This window comes from Xiphias gladius, chromosome 15 (assembly GCF_016859285.1).
Source record: "Xiphias gladius isolate SHS-SW01 ecotype Sanya breed wild chromosome 15, ASM1685928v1, whole genome shotgun sequence".
Lineage (NCBI taxonomy): Eukaryota > Metazoa > Chordata > Actinopteri > Istiophoriformes > Xiphiidae > Xiphias > Xiphias gladius.
The window spans coordinates 14,827,156-14,842,608 of record NC_053414.1 but is presented as its reverse complement, the minus strand read 5'-3'; the positions used below and the strand labels follow the sequence as shown (position 1 = coordinate 14,842,608).

General features: G+C 38.1%; 1 protein-coding gene across 1 annotated transcript; it reads left to right on the top strand.

Annotated features, from left to right (window-relative positions):
* The first annotated feature begins 8,759 nt into the window (after positions 1-8,759).
* LOC120800756 (leucine-rich repeat LGI family member 2-like) lies at positions 8,760-15,052 on the top strand. The gene is made up of 8 exons (XM_040147067.1): positions 8,760-9,056; positions 9,266-9,337; positions 9,557-9,628; positions 10,099-10,170; positions 10,350-10,421; positions 11,160-11,329; positions 12,069-12,233; positions 12,996-15,052. Exons 1-8 carry the CDS (start codon positions 8,881-8,883, stop codon positions 13,829-13,831), a joined length of 1,635 nt encoding a protein of 544 aa, XP_040003001.1. The 5' UTR covers positions 8,760-8,880; the 3' UTR covers positions 13,832-15,052.
* The last annotated feature ends 401 nt before the right edge of the window (positions 15,053-15,453 follow it).

Sequence of the window (15,453 nt, the reverse complement as noted above, 5' to 3'; positions counted from 1 at the left end):
AGAGGGACTGAAATCAGCATACACCTCCTTGCAGTCCTTTGTTAGATTACAATATATTTTACAGTAACTAAGTAAAATTACTTAAAAAAAAAACAAAAAACAAGTTGCAAGATGCTTCAGCACCAATTAATAATATAAAACTCAATGTAAAGATAATAACATACAACCAGTAAAGGAAGCTTTGTTGCATGTGAGGGTGCAAGTAAATCCAGGTCATCTATACATAGTGAAGGGCTCAACAGTTGTCCAGTTGCCAGTGCTGGCAACATTTGTGCTGTAACGTGTGTGATTTCAGATACAGTGATTTTGCAGTGACATTGCTGACTCTAGGGAATATTCCAAAAGTATATGTAACATAACGGGTTACTCAGTGTGACAGCAGCAAAGAAGAGAGTGAATCGGAATTTCAAAAGTTCATTCGCAGTTCCAACTATAGAAATGATGGTTGCGCCACAGGATAAGAGCATGGTTATTGTTATTAGAAAAACTGACAATATGTCAGACAAAACATAAAAGCATCAAGACAAAAACAACATGTCAGATGTGAGTGCATCAAAGCCTGCGTATGCCCAAACAGAGCAAATGTACAGTATACAGTACATATACAAAGCCCCTGGCACATCATAGAAAGCTGCAGAGAATACACCTGCTTATTCATGCAGGCACCCAACCAGCCAATCACACGGCAGCAGTGCACTGCATAAAATCTTGCAGATACAGGTCTGGAGCTTCAGTTCGTGTTCACGTCAAACATCTGAATGCTTGATAATAAATTAAAAATGTTTTGTTAAATGTATCCAGTTAAATGCTGTCATCTAATTACTGTAAGTACCGTGAATACACATGTAAAGTTATACATTTTGCTTTTTCAGAATGATAAATGTATTGTCCACCAGCCATATCAAGACAAAAACCAGTAAATAGTGACACTAATATTGGGACTAACAGTACTTGTGGAAAGAAAGTTTGCGTCAGTGCTCTGCCCTGTCTTTGAAACAGCTGTCCACCCTCAATGGAGAGAAATATTCACCACCAGCTGGTGCCAGTCAGCTCAGAGAATTTACTATAAGTTCATCCATTCATCTGCAGATGTAGCGCTGGATTTGCGTCAGTCGTTTCTGTCCTGAGCCCGTTCCGCCGTCCGACCGATGGGCCGGTGTGGGGCTTGCAGAAGGCTGGACAAAAGTATGTGGGGGAAATGGGTGTTTGATAAGGAGGCTCGCTATCAGGGACAACGCTGAATCAGACTGTCTTGCATAATAATCAGTTTTTGAAGCTCTGTCTAAGTGTCGAAGACACACGTGTTGTTTCTGGACGGGGCCCCAGATTGGTGGTATGCGACAGGGAGGGGTTGGGCCAACAGTTGCTCCGTGTGGAGGGCACACTGACAGCAATATCAAGGACAGAGGCCACCAGTATAAAGCCTTTGTCACCCTCAAATCCCACTTTTACCCTCAGTGTCATTACTGTGGTGTAGCCTCTTAGAAATCTTTTTAGTCAGCAGTGGTGGAAACGTATATTTACTCAAGTGCTGTACTTGAGATACTTGTCTTTTTCTTGAGTGGTAGCTTTTACTACAGTACATTCATTTGACAGCTGTAGTTACTAGTCACTTTATGGATTAATATGTATCATTAAAATATGATAAGCTCTTAAAATAAAACACATGTTAAGGTTAAATCAGTGGTTTCTAACTTTATTGGCCTGTGGTCCCTTAAAAGAAGTGTCCAGTCGGGGCTCATTGTTTTAGATGTCTATGAGTTGTTAGCTTTTCCATCAAAGAGACATATCCAATAAATAAACCTTAAACAATACATTTTCCTCAACTTTAAACAGTACTTTAATACGATAACATCTTTTTTACTAGTTATTCCTCTTAGTCAGATGTATAAAATAAATGATAAAAAAAATCACATTAAAGTTACTTTCATTATTTATCATAACATTATTACACAAGGGCCCCTGTAGTTGTGCCGTGACAGTGCTGCTGGGAAAATCTCGTGTGGAAAAACACAGCACATGTGATATTTCCTTCCTCAAAGGCTGAGCGATTAAAGTTTTAATTTTCTCTCTCTGTGCCAAACCATGAACACACACAGGTGGAGCTGACGTCCACAAAGCTGATAAATTTAGGTAGCTATTTAAAATGGGGACACCGCTCGCACAAGCATGTTGAGATCAGTTTCTTACAGTGGCTACATTAAAACAGCAGGTGTTAAATCATGAGCACCATTAATCAACGCCACGAACAGTCCACGTGAAGACCTTTTCGACCATGGCTCTCACCCTCGCACATCAGATGTTGATACAGAACCGCGTCACCGCTGAGAATTGATACACAAAATGTACCTGCTCTAAAAATAACTCAGTGTGAAGGATACATTGAACAGTAATACGGCAAATCTTCAAGTGATTAACAAGTGTAGATTTTACAGAGACAGATTTTCAGAGCTGAGTTTTGTGTCCACTCCCAGAGCTGACGTGGGTCTACATGGGCCACTCACAAATGCTAAACTCTGATAGATTATAGAGCCTGGAGTGGGCCACTGGGAAAACTGTAGACTTTTTACAGTATTTCATTATTAATTCACCTGGACATGGACAGCTACTACGTACATTTACTCAAGTGCCGTACTTAAGTACAGCTTTGAGATACTATTACTTTCTTGAGTAGTTCCCTTCTCTGCTACTTTATACTTTTACTCCACTACATTTCAGAGGCAAATATTGCCCTTTTGACTTAATTAAATTTATTTGGTAACTAACTTTGGTTATTTTTCAGATTCAGAATACTAATACAAAATATAATCATCAAATCAACAAATAATTGACATTGTAATACAGGTTAAGATGAGCTAAGGCTCTATTTATCCCCAGGGGATATTCACAAGCTACCCAGAAGTCTATATATATAGTCAATAAAAATTAACCCCCCATTCACCAGTAAAATTTGTAATGTAACAATATTTCTAAACTGTGGCATTGCTACTTTTACTTAAGTAATAGATCTTACAACCTCTTCCAACACTGTTAATTATTAAAAAAAAAAAAAAAAAAAAGTTAAAATCTGTCCATTTCACAGAGCAGCAGTAGCAGCAGTAGCAGCAGCAGCAGCAGCAGCAGATCTCTGACTGACCAGACTGCTGCCAACAGCTGCAAGGCTCGATGGCACAAGACGAAAACTGTAGTAGGAAACAAACAAATGGTAAGATGGAATAGGCAACCATTTTCTAGAAATTACATTCATACACAGCTAATTACAACAGCAAATATACATAAGTAAATGGGGTAACAAAAAGTCAAATTTCAAAGCCTTCTCAAAATCCATCTTGCAATTCAATTTTAAAATTTGATTAAAGACAGACCAAGGAAATTGAATTATTAATTGGCCAATTCAGCGATGTTTTTGTCAATATTTTTTTATTTTGAGATCTACGATGTATCGTTTAAATGTAAATGTAATTAATCTTGTGATCAAATATTTGTTTAATCATTTTATTAATTGGTTCTAACTAAACGCCGCTGAGGTTATAACCATTCCAGTGACACACAGCAGACTCCATAAGTAATCACAAAGACAACAGCACATGATTTTTAAATTCTAAGAGTGAAATTAATTCAGATAAGTGTAATATCAAAGTCCAATTAAAATATATTATCCAATCAATTAAACATTTTTATTACACCATTATTTATTAATATAATATCCCCTTATATATTGATGCTAAATCAGTTAAATGTCCAAAACAGGATCTCCACCATAAAATGACGACATTCTCACAAACCAATAAATTATATTTAATTACAAGTTAGTAAGTATTATCAACACATACATAAAGTATCACAGGTAAAATTACTTCTTCTATTTGACCTGACAGTGATATGTTGTTATATATTATACTATTGCATTATTACTAATGACACGTTAGTGTTTAATCATGACGCTGTAGCTGGTCCTCGGCTGTTTAATCTGTAACATCTATAGAATAGTCATTTTGTAAAATAACTAGTAACCATAGCTCTCAAATAAATGAAGTGCAGTAAAAAGTACGATATTTTCCTCTGAAATGTGGTGAGTAAAAAGTATATAAGTGGCATAATATGTAAGTACTCCGTTGTAGTAGAAGTACCTCGAAATTGTTCTTAATTAAAGTAAAAATACTAAATGAAACTGACCACAGTAATGCACATCACTGCTTAAACAGCCACAAAATGAGTAAATGTCAAAAATGAATATAGTAATGACTGAAAAGCCTACCATCTGCCTATCCTTCTCACAGTACAAAATGTACAGCGTTTATGGGCAAGTCTAGGGTTTGAATATTGCACTCATGTGTAAACATATAACTTCAGCTGGAGCTGGAGCAGACTGAATTAGGACCATTTCTCCAGTCTTAAAGCTACTTGAGGGGGAAAATGGGAAGACTGTGTCAAGCGGTTACCATCATTTTACTGCATTAAAGTAATAAGGAAATCTTTAGTTTTCTTTGAATTATAAGATTTAGCCAGAAGTATGAATAACATTGGTTAAACTGAGCACAGTCTGATTCGTTACATGCAAATGTTCACCATGTTTTTTTGTGTGGCCGTACCATCTAACAGTGCCGATGACTTTCTGATACCGACCTCTGAGCCTTCCGCAGCTACTGAGTGGGAATTGGAGAAGTCGGAGAGCTCGAACACCTGCTGTGAAGCAGTCACCAGCAGCCAGGCACTGCACTTCTCTGGGTTACCCCCATGCTCCCCCCGTCCCGCACAGCACAACCCTACCCCAGCCATCAAGGGTTTCATGGTTCAAAGGGTAAAAGGTCGTCTTTGGATTTGAAAGTGTTATCTGTGAGCTAGTTTAGTGGATGTAAGGGATTAGAGCGTCACCCTAAACCACCAATAACGACAATTCACTTAAGGAGGATAAATGATCACTGTGAGTATTTGGATCACTTTTACTGAACCCCCCCCCAAATGTATCACAAATGTGAAGAAGTGACACGTTTATGTCAAAATGAATGATGATAACAGGGAAACTCGCCCTATTTTTTTGTCAAGTCGGATTTGTTTACATAGCCCAGTCAAACATCTAACGCAAACTCACATGTGAAGGTTTCATGTGTCAAAGGTAACACTTTGAACATTTTTGAGAACTGGAATAAACACCATCAAGGGTCTATGAGCAGAGGACTTCATACGTTGTACAGATTGTAAAGCCCTTCAAGAATTTACTGGTACCACTTCCTAATAAGGCATTCATTATGAAAGGTTTATAAGATATAACAAACTGCTTTGATAATGTTTAATTAATACTTCATAGATGATCGATAAGCCATTATCATTTGACCATTTACTCTCAGGAAAAGAGCTGCAAAGCCTCTGGACCAAAACCCATTTAGTAAAAACTTGCTAATATTTAAAACTGCTGGCCTTGTGGGTTACTGTAAAAACTCTTTCTTAATGGTTTATTAACTTTTCCGACCTAAGACTTGATGTCTTATTGGAAAGCAAAAATAGGTGTGAGTATTTATTAATGCATTACAAACATTTATAACTGCAATATTACCAAATAGAAAGGATTAACACCATTAGGAGGGATTTTTCACAACATGGCAACACAAATGTTGTAGTTTTAATAGCTCATACTTAATCTATTAACTATCAATAAATCCATTACTTATAGCCTATAAACTGTTTAGACTGTGGTATCAAATTACTTTATAAGAGTTAAAAGTTCAACATCAGTCTTTGCACATCAGATTTACTTACACTTTACTTCAAGTCCCCCTATTCAGCGTTTAAAAGCAGTAAATAAACATTTAATAAATGGTTTATAATATAATATAATGTAGTTGTGAGCAGATATAAGCACATTTTAAAATGTTTATTAATACATTTTTAACAGTTATAACTTCATATACATAGACATATTTTATATTATTACAGATGTATTTTACTATATTGTCATTGCCTATTTATACAGCAGCCTCTACTCATGGGTGCCTACAGGAGGAGTTATATTTGTTGACGAATACATTAACACATATCCTCTTACATTCTCACATAATAGTGTGATATAAACTATTCATAAAATGTTTATATACTGATAATGTTGATGTTACCAACCAATCAGATGAATATGAAGAAGAAAAGAAGCTACTGTCATTTTTCTGCAAAAACATGTCAAACTTATCCTTCCTGGAATACGAGTATCTGTTTTCAGTGTTTCAGCTGTTTACCAGTGATTATTTAGCACAAGCTGGTTTGAAGTGCCACCGCACCACTGTTAGATGCTGTGTTTGGATTTGTGACTAAGCAAAAGTAGAAAAGTTCATTTTATTGTGTTCATAAAGTTGCGCAAACATCCAAGACATGAGCAAAATGTAATAATATGGCATTCGCTGTGTCAAGGGTCACAACTGACAGACATCTTTCCATGTTTAGTCACAGGGATATTTGTATTTAACAGAAAATAAGTGAAAAAGTTTCATTTCTGTACATGTGATCCAGATCCTTAATTACATCTCTATGGTTGTCTAGAAAGAAATAGTGAGGAGATGTTTGCTGTGGCGTCATCTGGTTTCAGCTTTCACGTTTCCTGAGTGTCTCAGGGATACTATAGCCTAAAAACAGCTATGCTAGATGCAGAGCTGTCAGGAATTATGCCAGCGATGGCAGACATGTACGGTTGCTCACGTCTGGCAATGGGTATTTGGTTTCACTCATGCTCATAGACTACTGGCCCTCCAGTAAAGGTCAGCACCTTGTTAGGGCCTGCTGCAACAACTAACAACCCTATTGTTGTGTGAACACGTCTTTCGATGAATAAGGGTACTACGTTCCAATTAAAATAGTGAAAATGTGTGGGAGAAGTTAATTTCACAGGCGTATGACCATAAACTGTGATACACTGACCATTTTCAAAAACAAATAATCAAGTATAACAGTTTGTAACGACGTCAGAGTTACGAACCAGGCAGGAGATCAGACTTATGTGACCAGCATAACACAAATAAAATCAGCAACCAGCCGTTAAACCCCAAATTGCTCCTGTGCAAGAGTGGGGGAAAAAAAATGCAACTCGAAGTCATTTAGCACAGAAGCGTCTGCTAAATAAGTGTAATGTACACATCGCCAACCATTTTATTAAAGATAAAATGTAAAAAAAACTCCTACGACTATAATCTGTTATTGTGGCCGGGGAAATTCTTCACTCTAATTTTTCATGATAGTCTTTAAAGAATTTAATATGGAACCTTTATTTATTGTTTTATCATTTTTTATATACTTTATTGTCACAAATTTTACTACATTTAGCATTGAATCGCTGGGTTCAAAACTCCCAGTTCATTTTGTTGTTACAGTTGCTTCTATCCTAATTTAAAAATTTGAAAACTGAAATAAAAAACTAAAAGTAAGGTGAAGGAAAAAGTATCATTTTTGTATGTTTTAGCAATAAAGCACTTCTGAAGTGTATACATACTACTTGTAAGTAGTATTATTCTCAATGATGTTATGCTTTTATTATACATCAATACATATACTGTATAGCTTACATATTATAATTAACTAGAGAACAGTTTATGTATGTTAATGTATGTTTGTAATTGTGAAAAAAGAAATAGAACGATATCACACAATGTAGGGTGATCTAATTTTTCTACATCTAATTCTCATAAACTGCGTATTTTAAAGCCCCTTAAACTTTTACTCAACCTGAGGCAACACAAGAGTGAAAAGGCTAAAATTCACAGTCTTGGGAAAGACTCGTTTTTTTCTGCAAACAAAACCTTTAAACCACCGGAAAAAAATTTAAACAGATGCTAAAATCACATTTAAAAAAAAAACACTCAGCTTGAAGATATGAAAATGAGGACAGAAAAACTTCAAACAGACATCAGATTACTTTTCCCCAACAAAACTGTAACTTGTTCAGAGAAAGACTGGGGTTTGTTCCCCCTTTGGTTATCAGCAGCTTCCCTCTGCTGGTACGCTCGTGTAACAGCACACATAGACCACTAAACCGGTTTTGGGTTGCATTTGGTCCCGTGTAGAGCTCTTGACGCAGATAGAGGACCTTTCTGTTTTCTAGAGAATGAATGCATCAGTTATATCTACCCCAAATTAAAACGCTCACTCCATAAACTTACTTTAGATTGTCTGCTTATTTTGACTTTTGGGGCCTAATATATAATATATACATATAATAACAGTATGTTTGCATGCATCAATATTCACATCTTTAGGGAATGTAATTGCTTCAGTTCCAGCAGCCTTACCTTTCGAAATTTTACTCTCCAGGATCAGTTCATTTTGTTTTACAAGTTTTTATTTTTAGCTTTTGTGTAAATCTGCAAGTGAAAACTATTTGACGGGCATAGTGTTTCGGGATCCTTGAGAGAACAAGGACGCTAAACTAAACCCTGCGCTGCAGCCTGGTAGGCTCTGGACCTACTGTGTTACCCGTCGGCAGGTTTTTCCTTTCAGGTGCTTCGTGGTAAACTGTGCACGACCACAGCCAACATGTGATGACTGGTTGTTAACGTTCTCCGAGGCGCTGAACTCATCACTTCACGCCATGTTTGCGTTTTAGTATCGTTTTGGTGCACTGGGGTTTGAACGTCTCATATCATGAACTCAAGTAATGTTTTGTACACACACACACACACACACACACACACACACACACACACACACACGGTCCCACAGGTCCCCCCCCCGTCCGAGACCGGAGCAGCCTTCCGGGGCGCCGCCGCAGCCGTATCAGCCTGTGTCAGGGGTTTTCTTTCCACCACAGTGCGGCATTTTCATGTCGCCCCGGCGGATAAAGTAAGCCGCTGCTAGCCCTGACCTCGGTCCCTGTTTCCCTGCCATTAATGTTCAGGAGGCAACATGACATCCCCTACGCGGTGGCTACTGGCCGGTCTTGCGCTTCTGTGTATTCGTGGAGCGGCGGAATCCAAGCGGAATTTCAAATGTCCTTCAGGATGCTCCTGCTCCAAGGAGACGATCGTCTGTGTGGGCACTTCCCACGTCCCACGGACTGTACCGAATGAGATCAACTCGTTGTGAGTAGCAAATCGCATTTCTTCAGCCAGAGCAGGGTTTCGTCTTCAGTATAGCAGAAGACAAATCGATGCTGCATTCAGGGAGTCCATTTACTGGCTATCCCGTGCCTCCCTGCAGAGTCGGCACCCGGTGGGTCTGGCGCTTCTGGGTGTGTTAAGATGTCCCAGTCCGAGTTTGACTTTGATTTCTACGTTGTGTCTCTCGACAGGAGCGTGGTAAATGGATCTCTTGCTGAAATTACAGAGGGAATGTTTTCCCTGATGCCTTCTCTTCAGCTGTTGTAAGTGCAGTTTGTCATGCGAGACCTCCCTTGATTCATTGGTGAACGGTGATTAACGTTTAAGGGCTTTAGCTGTTGTTGTGGACAGCGCGACACAATAATCCAGACCTGTTTCTGTCTGTCAGGGTAAAGTGAAGTTAGAAAAAGAGGCAAAAGCGCCAAAGAGGACATTTTTGATTTGTAGTGACTCATTGATCGGGGACTGTTTTTTCTTTACAGGCTTCTAAACGCAAATTCTTTGACCACAATCAAAGATGATGCTTTCTCTGGTCTTCCACATCTAGAATATCTGTGAGTGTTATTCATGCAAACATACTGCTTTCTTACTGTAACATGCCAAATGGCATCACGTCTTTTTTTTCTTTTGCAATTATTTTTTGGCAGTTTTTTTTGCATGGGTATATTTACAGTTAGATGCATAACAGTTAACTTGATTATACCACATGATAATTAGTGATTATGTTAAAGGGCTGTGTTTCATCATGCTGTGAATAAAGCTGCAGATCATCACTTTATATTTACTCCTAGTACAACCAAGTCCCAATCAGCCCATGACCAAAACCGTCCAACTTTCCACATAACCCCGACTAATGGGCAACCCCCCACCCCCCAAAAAAAAGAGAATGAAACATGCACACACATGTGTATTTACAGACTCATCCACACATAAACATATATGACATGACATAATGTGTTAAATTATTTGTTTTTTCTCTGCTGGTCCACAGTGATAAACTAAAGTTTTATTATTCATTGAACAGATTCATTGAAGGGAACAAGATTGAAACGATCACCAAAAATGCCTTCCGTGGCCTACGAGATTTGACTCATCTGTAAGTCCGTTTCCATTCTCTCTGCGAGCCAGAAATGAATTTTACGCTTCACACTGACAGTGGGCAGTGCCTGCAGCACCAACATCTAACTATTACAGATGTTCACTAATGTTTTAAGCATACAAAATTACATACACTTGCTTTTTTTCCCCTGGTCCTCACCTGTGTCTCTGGTTTAGCTCCATTGCCAATAACAAGATGAGGTTTCTGCCAAGAGATCTCTTTTTTGACTTGGACTCGTTACTGGAACTGTGAGTAAGCAGTTGTGGTGTCAGCAGTGTGTGTGTGTGTGTGTGTGTGTGTGTGTGTGTGTGTGTGTGTGTGTGTGTGTGTGTGTGTGTGTGTCTCTCTGTGTGTGTCTTGTCTTCCATCCTGCCTTCCAAAGTAAAGCTGACTCAGGCTGTGCTTTGTGTTAAAATAAAATGGACAGTAAAATGATTAAGTTTGTGTCTCTGACCTGCATCACTGCTTTTGGGTGACTTTTTGCTGTAGCTAAATTTTATTACAATTTATTTTTAGCATTTATAATAATTTTTGAAATAAGTTTAATTAACATATTGTTCTCACAACAATGCAAAAGTGTCTGTTGGTGAACAATAGTCTGGGAAAAGTTTTTTTAAACAAACTGTTGCTAAAAGTATTTTCGTATGTATCAGACAGTCACCCAGTACTGGGTCACCAAGCTAAAACAATTACTTGTTCATATTTTGTAGATGCAAGGTTTTTATCCAGCAGCATGCAGCACTATCATTATGATTATCATAATGTACCTTGGCTGTCATACAATAGGTATAAATTTAAACTCTACTTTGTTTTGTCACACGTCAAATGACTCAGCGAGCTGTCTTGAGCCTTTGTGGTGTCTAAACCTTCTCAATCTTTTCCCCTTATCAATATAAAACGTTCTGGATATTTTATCGTTTTCTATCAGTAAATGTGTCCAAACCGATCTTGTAAATGTTTATGACTCGCTCTCTGCCGTATATCAGGGATCTACGCGGCAACTCCTTCCAGTGCAGTTGTGAGAACAAGTGGCTGATGACGTGGCTGAGAAACACAAACGCCACAGTATCAGATGTCTTCTGCGCAGGCCCCGGTGCCATGACGGGCAAGCGGCTCAGTGACCTTCCTATTCCGCCGGGCGAGTGTATCTCTACAGGTGAAATGACAAGTGCACCATCAAAGGCATTTATGAATAGTCACAGGCACAGCTAAAAATGCCATGTAAAAGAAAGAAAGAAAGAACAAATCGATAAAACTGTTGAATAATTAATCAGGACTAAACCATGCTACATTCCGGACTCAAGCAAAGAGACACAACGCCTGCTGACATGTGTGCCTCTGAAAACACCCACACATACATGTATGTACACGAATATTCACACATAAACATAAAATCAAAAAACATAAAGAGCAAATATGACACTGGTGGAAAAAATTACAATGCCTTTGTTTTTTAGTCTTACCTATTTTAAAATGTTTACCATATGTTGTTGTGGTGTAGCTATTATATCTTTTCCTATTTCCCAGTTATACTGTCACATCAGATTATTAGTAGATAAAACAGAATGTCAGTTCATGCCTAATATTACTAAATAACTATTAAATATTTATATAAAAAATTGTTAATCGTCCAAAATATTTTTTTTCACTCCAAATGTGAACAGACATGGCAATTTTAAAACTGACATATTAATAAAGTATAAGAATAATATTAGGAAGTCTGACGTATAAAATTCAAAATATTAAACAATATGAAAATCAAAATAAACCACACAGATGATGTGACTGCTCCGACTCTGCACAGAAAAATGTAATTTAAGCAGTGAGGTCCTAAATGTCGACTATTGCACTTTGTCAGCAGACCAACAGTTGCTGTTTTTGTCCACATCTCACAGACTTTGTGCGTCATCAGTCCATTCCCATTCAGTCCATGTCAGCGGACATCTTCTCCTTTAAAGAGGACATCTATGTGGCGATGGCTGCACCAAACTCCAACAGCTGTGTCATCATGGAGTGGGATCACATTGAAATGAATTTCAGAAAATTTGATAATATCACAGGTTTGACAAAACCCACCCTCAGTCTTATTTTAAAAGATAAAGCTGGTCATACTCTGTATTTTTCTAATGTCAAAAAATCCCATCAAAAGACCAAAACCAACAGTGAATTGATCCTAGAAACAAGTTTTGCCTGAACAGGCAAAGACTGATACAGCCGATTTCCCTTTGTCACAGACCTCCATTGCTGTTCAAAAACTATTAAAAAAGCATCAGTGAGCTGTTATGTTCCACTGGGTGATACTATCATGATCATCAGCACTGTAGTTTATCTTGAGTGAGTCGCACAAACACCCTTGGTGCTGTAAATACTGTCAAGAGTATCAAATGTGTATTCATCCACAGCTGAAAATAGTCCGCAACAAATACACTATTGACTTCTGTTTGAGTAACGTTTGCTAAAAACTACAGTGCCCAGCTGTTTTAAGAAATTATTTTCCCTTTTTAAAAAAATGAAATTATATATTTGCAACCTGTCTTTAAGGAATTACATGTTAAGTAAAAATTAAGCCAGTGGGCTTGGTGCTGAAGTTCAAAAGTATTGAAAGACAATTTAACACATCGCTGGGATTGGTCTTTTCATAGGGTTTTATCGACAATAACAAAAATTTTGAATTTTGCCAGCATTATCCTTTAAGTTAAAATTGGAATTAGCCTGTTTTTTTTAAACAAAATAATGAGATGATTGGTTTAGTATGAGTTAATAATCCACTTTAAAGTATTTTCTGTGTTGTATTACCACTGACAACTTTTTTATCTTCACAGGGAAGTCTGTTGTTGGATGCAAGTCGGTCCTGATCGACAACCATGTCTTGATAATTGTCACCCAGCTCTTTGGTGGCTCCCACATTTACAAGTTTGATGATCAACACAACAAGTTCAATAAGTTTCAAACTATTGAGGTCTTCAACATCTCGAAGCCAAATGACATTGAGGTCTTCCAAATGGACGGTGATTGGTATTTTGTGATTGTGGACAGCTCCAAGGTAGGACTGTCCACTCTGTACAAGTGGACCAACCAACCAGGCCGTAACGAGACTGCTTTTTACTCCTACCAGTTTCTCCATGAGTGGTTTCGTGATACAGATGCTGAGTTTGTCGAAGTTGACGGGAAGTCCTACCTAATCTTAGCCAGTCGATCTCAGTCACCCGTCATCTACCTGTGGAACAAAAGCACCCTGAAGTTCATACTTCACACTGAAATCCCAAATGTCGATGATGTGGTGGCAGTCAAAGCTTTTCGGGAGGAAGATGAGTTGTATCTGGCCATGACCTGCTACATCGGTGACTCCAAAGTCCTCAAATGGACCAACAAGCAGTTCACTGAGGTGCAGGCTCTGCCCTCTCGAGGAGCGATGATCCTCCAACCTTTCACCTTCAAAGACAGGCACTACCTTGCTCTTGGCAGCGATTACTCTTTCACACAGATCTACCTCTGGGATGTGGAGACCAAAACCTTTCACAAGTTCAAGGACATTTATGTGCAGTCACCTCGGTCATTTACAGTAGTGACCAATGACCGGAGGAATTTCATCTTCTCTTCCAGCTTCAAGGGCAAATCAATGGTTTTCGAGCATATTATTGTAGATTTAAGCTTATAGCGCCAAGCAAAATCATGACTAATCACAGTATGAGTTGGTCACTCAGATCAACATTGTGTGTCTGCTACAAAGGAGTCTCAGACGCTGTATATGTTCCTTATGCAACAAGATGTGTCTTTCTTGGTTTGAGACAAGTTTCTGCAACTCATATGCACTTATGGCAGTACAATTAATAATAGACCCCAAGTAGTTAACTTAAAACTGAAGGCTGACAGAAATATAAAACTATGGCAACCTTTGAAATGATAACAGCATGATGATAATTTTATGGCATACTAGATATTATCTTAAGAGGTGCTGGCTCCTAATGCACTTCTGTCAAGCAAACAGTGGGCGAGCCAAGGGGTGTCCACACCGGTGTCCAGGCTTAGCCTGGCCATCCCAGTGAAAATTGAATGGCTCTACCACAGCAAGCAAAACGGGTACCCCTAAAATGCTCCAAACTCTGTAAGTGAAGTGATTTGTTTTAGACAACAGGAACTTTGTCTTTCTGAGCAGAGAGTAGGAATTTTGAAGCCATCTCATCCCAGCAACTGTTATGACTGATGATTTAATTGAGCATGACACGGATGTTTTCTTAGAATGTATTGGCTAAATATTATGAGCTTAAGCCTAAGTGCACAACTTTTATAACAAGCTACTGTATGAACAGAGTGCCCGATTAGTGGCAAAACAAAATATAATTTACTCTTGATTCCTATGCAAAATATATCATACTAAGTGTTGCTACAATCACAAGGTTAATTGTGTGCTGCTATATGACTTGAAATGACATTTACTGTACACGGTCTTGAGCCACAATCTCATGCTCTTTTCTTTATTGATCTTTTGATATTTTTCATGTATTTTACAGATTTAATTACAGTCTGTTTGGCTTGGAATATAAATCTTTTCTCACACTTAACAAAGGCATGATGTGCAAATTAGGGCCATGGTCTTGGCCCTAATTGGCCTATCTTGGCCCATGGTCTCGACTGTCTCAGAAGAGAAACAGCTGAATTCACAGAAATGTTGACAGGATCTAGCATAAGAAATGGGCTTTTGCAAGCATTTCAGATTTCTCGAAAAAATAAAAAATATTTTATTCCCCTTCTAGCTATACTCATGCCCTACCTAGTAATGATGTGTATATATTTATTTTCCACTGTGCTAGCCTAAAGCAATGATGAAAAACTGATCTTTTACACAATGCTACATCTACAACCATCAGTCCTATGTAAGAATGAGTTTGTGGAAATGCATTAAATAACATTTAACCACATGTATTGTGATCATTTGTTTTTCACGGCATTCTTGGCAGATGTACAGGCAGTGAAATGTGGCCATGAAGCAAAATGCCTCAGACAGCATGTTTGAAATTGATAGATTTGTCTGAGACAGCATTTTCTTTCAACTGCAAAAGAGTCTTGGAAAAGATCTCATAGACAAACATAATTATTGTTCCCTGTCAAAAATTAACATAATGAAAAGTGTCAAACCGTACAGCCTGTTGTTCCCTCATGTGTACGCTATCAGATGACAGATTTTTTTTTTTTTAATCTAGGTGTGAAGTTAACACAGTCACACTGAAGGAAATACTTAATATTCCAACATGCACATACTTTTGCACAGTATGTTTTATA